The sequence below is a fragment of the Plectropomus leopardus genome, chromosome 24 (assembly GCF_026936395.1).
Source record: "Plectropomus leopardus strain MGB_pleo_1.0 chromosome 24, ASM2693639v1, whole genome shotgun sequence".
NCBI lineage: Eukaryota > Metazoa > Chordata > Actinopteri > Perciformes > Serranidae > Plectropomus > Plectropomus leopardus.
In genome coordinates this window covers 9,798,376-9,812,813 of record NC_142199.1, presented here as the reverse complement: position 1 = coordinate 9,812,813, position 14,438 = coordinate 9,798,376, and the positions used below count along the sequence as shown (strand labels likewise).

Genomic DNA, 14,438 nt, shown 5'->3' with positions numbered 1-14,438 from the left:
AAAGGTTTAATCAAAGGTTTAATAAAAACACTTTGACTTTACAAATGTTTTAACTCGTAACAGCTTAATGGGAGCCTGAGAACCTTTCTGTGTGAAGTAGAGTAGTGCTGGAAAACAGTCATATCCCATTAAATATCAGTATTAAATATTCCTCTGCATATGTTCAGGTGCTGGTTTTGTGTCGTGTGTCAGAGAACGGTTTGAACACAACACTGAACCATGACAACGTAGATGGACTCCTCCCTGTCGGCTTACAGCCAGTGGCCAGTAACATCTATTCATCCTGCGAGCTACGGTTGCTCTCATGGCTCAACATGCATTACCAGACCATGAGGAACACTGTGTGGGGAACAGGTAGCACACACATTTTACTGTTTTATCCACTTAAGCCTGCTAGTGTTGCAAAACTGCTCTCCCCATTCGACTGCTGGGTTCAGTGCAGTATTTTGCAGAAAATTAAAAGCTTTGACAACAGTATGAAACCGACTTTTGAAATATATGGTCATTGAATGCAGTTTGTGTCAACGCAATTAAAAAAGGTGTGAAAAGGAATTTTGTCAGTACCTATTTGATGCCTTGATGGTAATGGTTGGCAGGTGGTGTCCCATCAGCACGCTGGATAGTGAATTTTGACCTGGACTTGACAGATGGACTGGTGCTAGCTGCTCTGCTTGCTGCCTATTGCCCTTACCTGGTATGTGTGTATGTGCATGTGTCTCTGAGTGGGTCTGTTAATTTTGTGCAAACACTCTTCAGTGTTTGTGAGGCAATGAGGGATGGCGGTTAATGTCTTTAAGTGGCACTCTGATTGATGTTATGAGGATGCAATTAGTCCTGAATAAGATTACAGGAGCCTCTTATCATGCTAAGCACCATTTTCAGCATGTGTGAACATTAGTGTTTGTTTGTGAGTGTGTGTGTGTGTGAGTAAGAGAGAGAGAGAGAGAGAGAGAGAGCAGCTCACTCTGTATTTTAGTGGTGGTGTTTTGCCTGCAAAAGAAAATGAGAAATTTGACTAAATTCCTAAAACATCTGTCAAAACCAAAACTTTTTTTATGCCAAGATGCAATTTAAAATTCTGATTTACTGAGCCCGTATTGTTACTGAGCAATGGGTTACAGGCAGCCAAGTGGCAGATTAAGTACAGATTCAATTGAAACAGGTGGGTACAGATAAACCTTGTCATAGTTTTTAATTTCCTTATATCTGCTGTGTTCCTAATTAGATCTGCAGCCACTTCCAGAGGATGTATACTACAACTGGCAGCCTGGAACAGATCCTTCACAACAACATAATATTGGTTCAAGCCTTAACTGCACTTTGTCTCAACCTAGATGTACAGGTAAATTTCAGAGGTGACCAAGGAGGTGTTTTTCACAGCAAGATTACCAGTAGACTAGGCTTTGTCAGGTTAGTCTTCAGGTATAACTTCACCAGTGTTACAATCGATAAGCTAGACCAGCTGCTTGGCTGCTGACATCTTTTAACTCTGCTTTCATTTTGATCTCACTTACAGCCTAGTTTTGTGAATGCATCTTGCATAGTTGTAGCTCTGTCAACAGACAGACTGACCAACAGACATATAAACATCGGTCAAAGTAGTCAAAACAATTTTAGTGTTAGTTCCTGCGACAATAGGTGTTTATAGGTGTTTTATTAAATTCCTTCAAAGTCTTCACTACATACATGAGTCTAGACAGATACTGATATAAACCATGACTTGACTGGTTGGTGGAAGCATGCTAACATGAGGTGCCATTCTTGTAAAATGTATGTGTTCTTCACATCATGTTTAATATGTGCATCCTCTCTATAAATAGATGTGATCTGTGTTTGATGTCTCGGGTCTGTGTTTCCAAGTCACAACTGACAATTCTTAGACCAGACTTGAATGAGTCTGATCTCATTAGTGCAGTCACATTTATGAAACATCCCCCTGACGTTTTGTAACTCCATGCAAATGCTGTAACAGGCCTAAAAGAGGCTTCCTCTCAAACCAAGGATGGACAAGTAGAAAGCATTTAATATGATGTATAAGTACAGTGTGTGCAGATTAATATACTAAACTGTATATAGATTGACTTGGTCTGAAGTCATACAGACTAAATCTTAAACAGACAGAGAAAATTTGCAATGTCCGCAGGCTTAATTAGTGACCTGTTAAGCATAACTGGAGATGTTTAATATATCCTGATGATCTTATTAGAGATTAGACAGCACTTCCTTTGTCCCTGTGTGTCCCTGTATTTGAATGTGTGTGGTGTGGTTAGCCCACAGACTTGTCAGACCCCAATCCAGTGCTGATGTTAATGCTGTGTGTTCACCTGTATGAGAGGCTGCCTCAGTATCTGCCAGTGCGCACCATCACTCTGTCAGGAGCCCTGCACAGCACTTTCAGTAAACAGGTGAAACACACACATACACACACACACGGCACCGATTTTGTTTTAGGAGACACCTAAATAAAAATGTAACTGCATGCCTTGTAAATCAAATAAATGAGCTTTGTGAGACTGACAAAGGCTGGGATAATAAGCTCCTGGACAGATAATGACACGTACACAGACACACTTTAACAGGATTATAGACACACATACATTAATAGGATTATAGGCACACCCACGCACACACTAAAAGGATTACAAACACAGACAAATATACATTTGGGTAATGATCCACATTGTCAGGTTAAACCACATTACAAGCTTAACAAAAATAGATGTCAGTTTATCTGTGCTGTTAAGGAAGATGGATTTCATTGTTGTATTGTTTTTCTGGCAGTGGCATTTGTCTGTGTGTTTGTGGATGTGCTCATACAAAAATGTGGCTATCGCTATGTGTTTCTATTTGTGTGTTTGTGTGTGTGTGTGTCTGTCTGTCTGTCTGTCTGTCTGTCTGTGTGTGCTGTAGGTGCGCCTGAAAAGCCCATCCTCTAAGCCAATCAAATACAAGGCCTTACTTGTAGGAGAAGATGCCCATCTCTTCTCCCTCCCTGATGGATCTACTGTCACCATTACTCCAAAGTAGGTTTTTTTTACCAAGAAAATTAAAGTCACTGTACAAAATACAAAATACCAACGTATGGCATACCTAGCAAAGACATGTAAGGACTTTGGTAAATGCCTGTAAATAAAGGTTTAAAGGGCTAAGATACCATGAAATTAGCAGACTGTAAGCATAAGTCACTACAGACAGGTAGCCTAAATTATTTTTTGCTTTTGCTCTGAGACCGCCATTAGTGTCTCTGGTCTTAACTTAGTTCCCATGAGTGCTGTTGTCTTCAAACCATTTAATGGTCTTTAGAGAGACTTTCAGAACTCTTGCACTTTGTCTTAAAGATTGACCTTCTTAGGAAGGTAATTATCCTTTTGTTCTATACTTTACTCCCTTAGATTCAAGAATGATTAACATGTCTGTACAGGACTTATTGTCAACTTGCAGCTCGGTAGCCACATACAACCTGCCTAAGCTTCTGCTCCGGCCTGCAAAATATTAACAAATTGAGAAAATGTGAGGAGGAAATGCTTAGTAGTTTTTAGGTTATCTAACTTTTTTTTTCCTTTATTAAAGAAATCCCAATAACATTTAAACTCACAATCCATTGGAAAGTGTATTAAAAAGTGACTAATTTTCCAGAGTAAGTTATGAATAACCTCAAGAAACATTGCGTGCAATACTCCACCTTCCTTTCCCCTCTCTGTAACTCTCTTTCAAACACACACATGGACCACGGTGTGTGTGTTAGTGTGCTCTAAATGCGTACCAAGAACAATCTGCTCAGGAGTGATATATATAACAAAGTGTTAACAGGCATTTTTTGAAGGTGAAGGCATAAATAATCTTGGGAAAAATATCCTGTGCAATGAAATTGTAATTATGAAACATTGGTGCATGCCTTTGTAGTGTACATCAAGAATAAATACATGACTGAAACTGGATTCTTTAGTGAAGAAGTGCTGTCTTTGCATCTGTACTTCTAAAATAACCTTGTTTTGGGCAGACCTGAGCCCTGCAAAGGAAAGGGAAAATCCTCCTTAAGTTATTCAGCTCAGAGTCCAAGTTGAGTAAAATTGGTTTTGCCTTGAGACTGTAGCTCATTAAAATGTACCAGTTTTTCCTCTCAAGTGAGGCTTCGCCATAAAAATAGCCCATGTCCCATTTTGAATCCCAAGCTTTACTCTCAGAAATGCTGTTTTTAAGGACAATGCCATTATGCAGAAACATAGTGTTAAAATTCTGCTGATTCGTTACTGACATAACTTGAAAATGGGAGGTTGTAGAATTATCAGATAATTTGTTGTTGGCTGTGGTGATTTTCACAGAACAAGCACTGAACTGACTGTCCAGTTCAGCTGCTCAAACATGCAGCCCATGAAGGCAGTGCTCCTTCTCAACTCCAAGTCTCCTTTTGGTCCCTGCGGCTCTACTCTTACCTTCAATCTGAAGACCCATGTCAGTCACATCACACCCACAGTGAGTATAATGAATTAAGGGGTGGACTGACTGCTATGCTACAATTACAGGTGACAAACTCCTTCCTGTTGTCTCTTCTCAGAACACTGTCAAGTGCAAGTCTCCATGTTACCAGCCAAAAGTTATCGAAGTGCCCATAATGAACCCTTTCAATAAAGATGCTAAGTTCAGGTAAGTGTCTGTGTTCAAATGCATTTGTGACGGTTAAAAGTCCCCGTTCGACATAAAGATGAAAATTTTATTTTCTATGTTGTAGTGGTGAATAAAACCTCTGCTGTATGTGTATGTGTGATTAGGGTGGTGCTGGTGGAGTCTCCGCTCAACCCACTGGAGCCCGAAAAGAATAAAGACAGCCTCGTTCAAGAGGCATCTTCCGAAGCCAAGTAACACATACACTATCCGCACACAATGAAAGATAAATACTGTATAGCAAACATCAGATTGTTTCAGTGTTTTCAAACGAAGATGGATAAATCACTACATTTTTTACAATAAAAAAAAATCAATAATGATAATAATGTTATTGTCAGAAATACATAAAACACCTAACATCTAACCTCTTCAAAAGAGCTTATTTGGTAAAAAAGACAGGGTGTTCCTCCTGCTAGTTACTACTTCAGAAGGTAGGAAGGTGAAGAATGATAAAGTATGAGGCTGATCCTCAAGAGAGTATGGGGTTGTCATTAAGAAAAGCTGGTTAGTATGCATCTTTCACCACCTGGGACATCTTCAAAGCCAGTCATTCCAGTTACTCCTCCTAATCAGGAATTGACTATGAGGATTTTAAGTGGGACCGAGTTCATCTGAGGTGCAGCTGATTCAGGCTGTGTAGTCTGACATCCATTTACTATGAATGATTTTGATTTCCTCCTCTTTAGTATGAAGAAAATGACTTCACACAAGAGCTATGGGGAGGAGATTGAAGGGAAATGCTCAGATGTCAGTAAGTACAAACACACAAATACACACACACGCTGTGTTCTCTGTGCTGCCTCGATTACTGCTTATGCTCATGTGTGAGTATACTACCTTTATTCAGGTGTGCTCGGTTGTATTCTATATAAGTTTGTGTGTGTGCCCAGATGGTGAAGGCAGCGAGTTCATGAGTACAGCGAGGAGTGTTTGTCTGAAGGCAGGCCAAGCAGACACTCTGAACATCCACTACCTGCCCTTCTGCCCAGGTACCAAGTACTGCTCTGTGCTGCTGGTCTGCCCGCAGGTCAGTGTGTTTATTTGTGTGTGAGTTATCTCAGTTCCCTGAAACAGATTTTATTTTTTAATAACTGACAATTTACTTGCATTTTTTAAACTGCAGACAGCTACAAACACTTAGTGCAGAGAAGTTTCTCATTTGTGAGGCTGTAGATAAAATACACAGTGCTTCTAAGTTAGATAGGAATAAATGGAATGAAATCTTTATCCTAAAAAGTGTGTTTTTGTGTATGCAAGTGTATATGATAATTGTTTGCATGTCAGTGTACTTTAATTTTTACAAGACAGGACTGTGGTTTCATTACAGAGCAGTGCAAAATGGGAAATGCTTTGAACCAAAACCTAATTTAGTACAGACACAGACTGTAATAACTAAAGTTGATATTCGTATCACATTATCACTTTTTGTCAAGAATCAGATAACTATATGAACAGATGGAATTTAAATACAACACCTGTGCACCCAATTATATGTTGTAATTAGATGTTTCCATGGCAGTGTCTTCACATCAGAATCAGGGCTATGCCTGTCATATCTTTAATGACAATGCTGTATAAATACTATGTGATATTAAAAATATAGCAATGTGTTGACATATTTACACCGTGACTATGTGCAGCAGCAATACATGACTTTGATAATGCGGAAGTGGTTTGAGAACATCAACCATTAGAGAAAAGGAGCAGAGGCCCATCTTACAGGTTTGACAGCAGACTTTCCACCTAGGTATGAGAAAACTTTGCACAACTTCAGATTTGCGATGAAGACCAGTAGACTGTATGAATAAAATGACGTGAATCATTCAAGACAGTTTTTTGCTACGTTAACTAGAAATTTGTCCATGTTAGCAGGCAAGATAATATTTGCTAATATTAGCCAGCTAAAACCACAGAGTCATGATATATTTCATATGTCAGTGCTTCCTTTAATGTTGCGATTTCTTTTCATTACAGAGGGGCACTGAAATTATTAAATGAAGTACTGAATTTGATAGATTTACTATTGATTAGAGAAAAAAGAAACAAGAATTAATGAGCTTACTACTCTTTTGGCAACATAACAGCTCATGTTTTGGGCCAAGATAAACACCAACTAAAGATATTATTAGCTGCCAGCAAGAAAGCTGTAACACGAAAATGGTTATAGGTTGAACCTCTAACAAAGACTGACTGGATAGATATTGCTAATACTGTTCAAAGCATATGTCATTATATGGGATGTCCAAACATTATCACCCAGTGTGGCAAGTGACCATCATTTCTTCATGACCATGTCTGTCTGTGTGTCCCTCTAGGTGGGAGATATGGTCTACATGGTTAAGGCCACAGCGGAATTGCCTCTTCCTTCCCCTCTCACTGCAAGGCCCAGTTCTAACTTACTCTCCATCCCCAGCAACTCTGGTAGGAAACCTGTCTCCCAAATGTTGCTTGTAAAGTATTTAAAGGGCATCATAGCACAATCTGAGACTAAAACTGCAGCTGTTATTCTATTAACCTACTGTTGTGAACATCACTCATTATTGCAGCATTACAGCATCATCATTTATCTTTTAATCATTAAATATTTGAATGCAAATATGTTTAAAATGCATGTTTTTTTGTTGATAGATGTTAGATGTTCTTTAAGATGTTAGATGGTTGATATTGTTATCATATTTGGTGGCAAAATAGATTAGAGCATATTCACATTTTTCAGTGTGTGTGTTTTTTTTCTTTGGCCATATCACTCAAATATCAAGTATTTATTTTGAATAGCAAATCAAATATATTTAATACTGATGTTTTTCTCCTCCAGTAGACCCAGCTGTGTGTGTAAAATTACTAAGCCTGCACTGCAAGGTGGGGCAGGTTTGTGAGGAGTTGCTGCGTGTGCCTCTGATCAATATGGCCCGGGAGCAAGCTCTGGCCTTCTGGGGTCAGTGCAGCATGAGTGCCGATGAACACAGGAGACGGATTCTTACACACACTTTGCATAGCAGCACCGTGAGGGCAACCACAGCTGTACGCAAGCTTTTCAGGCAACAGGTGCACACACACATACTCACTATGGAAAGCTGACATTCGGCTTTTCAGTAGGAAGCTGTGTGGTTGGTTGGTAGGTGGGCAGACAGGCAGGGGGGATTCCACATCAGTATTGTGAAATGTTTTCTCTGTTGTCCATATTTAACTTCAAGTCCTCTTCTCTTGACTCTTGTTAGGCACAACTTCTAAGAGGTTCTCACCACAGTAAAGAGATAGAGTACAGTGTGGAGGTTTCTTTGCCACAATACTTTGCTTTACCAAGCACTGTTACAATACCTCTAAAGGACGACACCAACATACCATGGGAAAATCCCGCAGGTACACACACACACACACACACACACACACACACACACACACACACACACACACACACACACACTCACATAAATGTCTGAAGTCTTTACTTGTGCATGAACGATGTGTGGGTAGATGAAGTAAATGAATGAAAAGAGACATGCACAGGTAGGAGACTGAAAACTCCCAGAACACCTGTCACACAATGAAACATTCAGCAAAGCAAGTTTTATTTCTCCTGTTCACTCGCTTACTTCTATTTCTCATTCACTCACTACCTCAGACAACCTCCTCTCCTGCCCTCTGTCTTTCTTCTTTCTCGTGCTCACAGCTTGTTTACACACACAATCTCTCCATCTCTCTCTCTCTCTCTCTCTCTCTCTCTCTCTTTCTTTCTTTCTTTCTTTCTTTCTTTCTTTCTTTCTTTCTTTCTCTTTCTGTTTATCTAGCCAGGAAGAGACAACATGTTTGTAACCTGACCTAACTTTCAATACTCCTCTTTTGATTATGCACCTCCTCCGATAAGCGAACATCCTCTTCCCTCTGCTCAACAGACTGTGGTTGTGTGGACATCCCACTACAGTTCCAGGCTGACTCTGTGGGGCAATTTACATGTCAGGTGGTCCTGAGGTCCTGGTGTGATACCAGGGTCTATGTGCTAGAGGCATTTGTTACATCACAGGTAGATACTCGCTGATATCAGAGTTTAATAAACCTGGTTAGGGTATATGGCTGCAACTAACAATTATTTTCATGATCTATTAATCTATCAATTATTTTATTAATAAATCTATCAATTGTTTTGTCTATAGAATGTCAAACAATTGTGGAAATTGTCCATCTCAGTTTTTTTTATAAATCCAAGGTGATGGATTTAATGTTCTTGTTTTGTCAATTCAAAGCCAAATTGTATATTACATTTAATCTGATATCAAACTGGAAAAAGGAGGAAATATTTAAGATGCTAAAAATTACATTTTTTTTCTATTAAATCAATTGTACGTTTAATCAGTCATCATAATAGTTGGTGATTATTTTTTGTCAATCAGCCAATTGATTTTTTTAACTTATCATTGCAGCTTTAAAATGGAATATGAAATGTAGAGTACTACTAGTAGAGTAATTTTTTAAGTATATGTTGGAATGCTTGTTGGGTCATGTGGTTTGTGGTTAATGTTAATAAAATTATCTCGTTTGTGACCACAGGGAGGATCGGTCCATTTGAACTTCAGTTCACCGGCACACCGCTCAGTCACACAAGACTTACCACTGGTGAGGGGCAAGAGGGAATACATTAATCAGTCTGCATGTGTGTGTGCGCCTTTTTTTAAAAGCTATCCTAAAAGCATTTGATTAATTATGAATCGTTATAGATATTACTTTCATAATGAGAAACTGCTTTCATTGAGGAGAGTGGTAATCCTGAATATACATTGTGGTTATATGTATCTTTGACTAATTGTATCACTTGACTGAAACTAACCTATTAAAAGTTTTAGCTTAGAGAAGTAAATTATGTTATGATGGTAGTTTAAAAAATGCTTTTTAATGTGCCTCTGTTCCTCTCACAGCACAATGAGACCCACCAAGACTGGAAAATGCAAGCTGATGTGAATGGTGAAGGATTTTCCGGCCCGAAGGTTTTGAATGTGCCAGCAGGGACAAGAGCCTGCTACCCCCTCACCTTTCACCCCTCTTCACCATGCATTGTCACGGTAAAACTCTCTTTTGTTGTGGTGCCATTGCATCTTTCTTTCTTTCTTTCTTGTGTTTTGCTTGTTTTCTGTCGTCACATTCTAGCTTTTTAACTTCCGTGCTTAATATACACACCATGAAATCTTTACAGCGTGGTGGCCTTTACTTTTGTGTGTTCAGAATAACTCAAGCAGCACTTAGGAAAAACCCCACTTTGAAATCCCCTGCCACCAATGCTCATCCACCAAGCCCTCATATTTGGCCTTTCTTCTCATTAGCCTCCTCTGTTCCATCCTCTCAGGGAACAGTCAGCTCAAGTACGAACACTTATCTCGAAGCCTCAAACAGCAGCACACTGTCTGGCCTGTGTGGCTGTTAAGATGATATCTGGAAATTTAAGCTTCTTCTGTGGCCAGCTTCATCTTCTAGTGCTTTTCTAAAAATGGGACAGAATTTTCTTTTACTGTAACAAAGTTTTCCCTCTTTGAGAAACAGTGTTTTGATAAGTGTTCTGCCATTAAGAATGTTAGTTGATTCCTTGCAGTGATGAATGAAAACCTCACTACTTCTGTCACATATAGAGACTGAAGCAGTTGAAAAATGACTTTCTTTTCAGCATGATTAATTTATGTAATCATCAGAGGACTTAAAGTTCTAAATTATTCTGTATTTCAAGAGTGAGAAGTTAAAAAGGAAAAAGGAATATATATATATATATACATATATACTGTGTATATATATAATCCATTGTATTATAGATGTGTAGATTATTGAATTTCCCCTATTTTTTCCCAACACATCTGTATTGCCATAACAGAAATGTAGGTTTCAACTGGAGATGCGAAAAATTAAAAAGCATCTAATCATCAGTGCATTAATACTTATATGAATATCCAAAAAAAAGAAAAATATAACATAGACTGTATATACATTTACAGATATATGGATAATAACAGTTAAACGATGACTGATTAATCAGTTGTTAAGAATTGAATTGATAACTTAATAGTCTATACATTGTTGTCAATGTATATGCATGATGTTGCTGTGAGCTTTGATTGAGGAAAAAACACATTAGGTATTTTTAGGAAAAAGCAAGTCTTTATGGTTTTTCAAATAATGATTAATCAAATAATTAATTGTTAATGTCACCTATAATCGATTAAGGAGAGTGCTTAAATTTGCAAACCTAATACACACATATACTGTCTACATGTACAGTTGTGGTGGAAAAGTGTATTGTTTTGGCCTGGGAATAAAAAACTGCACCCCTGTGTAGCACATAGGAATTATTGTATGCACCTGTGGGCATGGGGGAAAAGTGTATTGCATTGGCCGGGAATCGAACCCGGGCCTCCCGCGTGGCAGGCGAGAATTCTACCACTGAACCACCAATGCATTTCTGATAGAGAAGGGGGGGGTAGAGCTTAAGAAGAAGACATGCTGCTGCAGGCTGTCACTATGCTGTTTGTCTCATATTGCTTTGTTTGCCTGTCACACCTAGTTTTTTGTGAATTAAAACATAAAGACGCTCACTAAATGCAGACAGTTCATAGAATGGATCAAATGATGAATTTGTGTATATTTTGTGCACCCAATCCTTGGTGTAAGACACATTTTTGTGCAGGGAATAACATCCTGTTCTTCCAATGCTTTATGTGTGTGTGCGCATGTGTGCGTGCATGCGTGCGAAACTCAAATGAAAAAACATTTTTGTCCTGTAGTTACTTGTCCAGAGCTCTGTAATCAGCCCCGTTCATGTGTCAGTGTGAGAACGCTTGACTACAGCTAAGCGTCAGCTTGGCGTTTATCCTTTGTATGCACACTGAACACCCGTTTGTGCGTGTGTTTGACTGCCTGGACTTTATCCCTACCCCCACAGGGCAAGCTGTCCTTACATAATGACTGCGACGGAACTGAGCACGTGTTTAACCTCAGAGGAGTGGGAGAGCGCCCCCTGCCTGTGGACCATGTGGTATTACAGTGCTCTGTAGGTCAAACCACTTACACAAAGATCGATGTCCCTAACTACAGCCAGAAAAAACTAACTCTCAAGGTATGAACACATGCAAATGATATTCACACATACTGCTGTTACTTGCTGACAAATGTTCACTCTTGTGCAAAATGAATATCTTTTGGGTTATGGACTGTTAAAGTAAAATAAACAAGTTCATATGGAGTCAGATCAGTTTTAATATTAATGAATGATTTACAGTTTTTTTTTGTTATAAAACGAGAAATTAAATAATTCCTTTTTTAGTCCCTGGAGGGGAAATACCTTTTTCGCTATGCTTTTTGTTTATTTATTTTTTCAAATTACACACGCACTGGCACATCTCAAGCTACCAGACCAAACTCTGTGTTTGGTCTATACGAGGACTTGAACCTGCGACCCTCTGGATTTTCAAAATATTGGCAACATTGAATATTGACATGATGATGGCAAAAGTTGAAAACTCAGAATCAAAAAAGTTTTTGTCCAAAGAGGGACAAGACTCTAATGGCAATTCATCCTATAGATCAATGAAAAGTAAAGGTATCACCAAAGACATGAGGATACATCATCTCATTAAATAGAGTGGAAGAAGAATGAATTTCCGTATGGTTTCTCAGTCTCATAGACAGTGTTGTTCTCATTGTATATGTTTGCATCTGTGTGCATTTTGACTCATTTATAAGTTGGTGTCTATTTGAGTATGTGCGTGTTCTAGAGCATGCATTTCCTTTCTCCTTTGTGTTTCTGCATTTGTGTACTTGCATACTTTCATACACTCAGGTGGTGACAGACCTATCCTTTGTGAGTGGCCCCCCCTCTCTGGAGATTAAACCTGGTCGCAGCGCTCCATACACCCTGACTGTGTCATCACTGAAACGAGGAAAAGAGACAGGTGATTCTTTTTTTCCCTCCTGCTGCATGTTTATGATTGGTCACTATGTGATGTGGAAGGCAGCTGCGCTCAAATGTTGGCTTACTTTGTTTATCAAATTCTATTACATTCACTGAAACAGATGCACGAAAACCCAATTTTTTTCATTTATCAAATGTTTGCTTTTATGCAGATGACAGTGTTATTTACTGCCAAGCTCCTACACAGTGTCAGGCTATTTGTCAGTTACAAGAGGCCTCTGATATTGAACAAAATACTTTACATGAGTTGTAGTTGATTTTGAATCTTGTAGAAACAAAACTCAAACAAAAGGCCATTAAGCTTGTTTGAGTTTGTATCGTCATTGATATTTAGGATTTTTAATTGATTCTTTGATTTGCTCTCTTTTAAGCCTCACATTCAGCAACATTCAGCAAAAAGTTGAAGCTGAAAAATGAAATAAACTGGACACTTAATCCACTACGTTTCTTGCAGGCTGTGTTTCATTTCTCGAAATTAATAACAAGCAGGATGCAGACAAGCACAAAGGTAAGCTTAGTGTTGTACCATACTGTACGTGAACCATTTAGAGCTCAGAGAGCTTCAATAACACATCACTTTGAGTTTTGTTTAGCGCAAGACTTTATTGAAATGCTAAGTGTGTGTACACGAGTGTTTGCATTTATACCTGTGCACCTTTCATTCAGGAGATGTACTGGGATGCTACGAGGTGCATTTCTCTCTAGAGATAATTTGTGAGCCAGCAGCGCCCATCAAGGTCATAGATGTACAGTGTGCTGCTCAGGTAAGTACTGCAAACACACTTGCACTCATAATTAGATATTCACTAACCATGTCTCAAATTACCTTCAGGGGTAAAAAAAAATTAGCATCACCATATTTTTTCAGTTCAGGAGAGTATTTACTAAGATATAAATTTACTCAGATGTAAAAAAGCAAAGCCACAGTTCATAGGATTTAAAGTTTCCTGCTGCTTACTTTGAAATACTGGTTGAAGAGAAGACACACACTTTTGGAGTTGTAAAAGTGTGTACATCACATGGAAGTTATATGTGAGAAAATATATGATCTAATGGTACCAACCTAACAGAAAGATCAGTAATTGAATGAGTCATTGAACTATAATTGTACTCAGTTTATACTTAGCTAAAAGAGCAATGTTTTGTAGCTGGCAATTTTATTTTTATTTAATTAAAGTAAAAAAAATAGGGAGTAAATTCAGTTTAGGATTATTATTGTTCCATTTCTGACTCATAGGTTCTGATGTAGTGTTTCTGCCGCTGGCCACCGTTACAGGAAAACTTAATCTTCCTTCTTCACTTAGATCAAAAGACTATCAAAACATCACAGGGAAGAAAAGAAATAGGTGACATCTTTGAAATGCTATGTTCCCAGAGCTCAGTTGCCATAGAGATCCCTGTCAAAAACCCTCGAGGAGAGCAGCTGATGCTGGATGTGTACCTGGAAGGAGACGACCTGAGTGGGGCCAACTGGGTTTCTATTCCCCCAGGGGGGACTCTTGCCTACAAAGTTACGTTCTCCCCTGGCAAAGTAGGAAAGAGCACAGGCAGGTAAGCGTCACTGCACTCTTGCTGACCCGACCTCCTTTAAAGGCGGAGGTAAAAAAAGGAGAGAGATTCTCTGCACAATTTATGGTTTAAAGCGAATATCTGTGTTCATTAAATGTTTAGTTCAATCCATCTAGAAACACATATTTATCCTGAATTCAAGACAGGTTTGCAAACATGACCAACCATAGTTTGAAATACTATATACTCAACACCTTGATGCAAGCTTGGTAATGGAATATACCTTTTTTATCCCACAATGTTTTTATTTAGATTTTCC

The 14,438-nt window shown here is 38.7% G+C and overlaps 1 protein-coding gene and 1 non-coding gene across 4 annotated transcripts in view; one reads left to right on the top strand and one right to left on the bottom strand.

Annotated features, from left to right (window-relative positions):
• The window catches only part of LOC121962749 (cilia- and flagella-associated protein 47-like), a 51,074-nt gene that overhangs the window by 22,835 nt on the left and 13,801 nt on the right, over positions 1-14,438 (top strand). Inside the window, exons 36-56 of one of the 3 annotated variants that reach the window (XM_088074544.1) lie at positions 168-354; positions 597-694; positions 1,226-1,342; positions 2,271-2,405; positions 2,911-3,023; positions 4,323-4,473; positions 4,556-4,644; positions 4,770-4,856; positions 5,352-5,416; positions 5,556-5,692; positions 6,981-7,086; positions 7,481-7,686; positions 7,884-8,025; positions 8,559-8,686; positions 9,211-9,276; positions 9,576-9,719; positions 11,582-11,755; positions 12,479-12,590; positions 13,065-13,118; positions 13,277-13,374; positions 13,986-14,161. In XM_088074544.1, coding sequence (XP_087930670.1) covers positions 168-354; positions 597-694; positions 1,226-1,342; positions 2,271-2,405; positions 2,911-3,023; positions 4,323-4,473; positions 4,556-4,644; positions 4,770-4,856; positions 5,352-5,416; positions 5,556-5,692; positions 6,981-7,086; positions 7,481-7,686; positions 7,884-8,025; positions 8,559-8,686; positions 9,211-9,276; positions 9,576-9,719; positions 11,582-11,755; positions 12,479-12,590; positions 13,065-13,118; positions 13,277-13,374; positions 13,986-14,161 — 2,585 coding nt within the window. Of the gene's footprint in view, positions 1-167; positions 355-596; positions 695-1,225; positions 1,343-2,270; positions 2,406-2,910; positions 3,024-4,322; positions 4,474-4,555; positions 4,645-4,769; positions 4,857-5,351; positions 5,417-5,555; positions 5,693-6,980; positions 7,087-7,480; positions 7,711-7,883; positions 8,026-8,558; positions 8,687-9,210; positions 9,277-9,575; positions 9,720-11,581; positions 11,756-12,478; positions 12,591-13,064; positions 13,119-13,276; positions 13,375-13,985; positions 14,162-14,438 lie in introns of all 3 variants that reach the window. The other 2 variants (XM_088074543.1, XM_042513036.2) reach the window with 2 other exon arrangements.
• On the bottom strand, positions 11,027-11,097 carry trnag-gcc (transfer RNA glycine (anticodon GCC)). Its single transcript has one exon. It is a non-coding gene; the product is annotated as a tRNA-Gly (tRNA).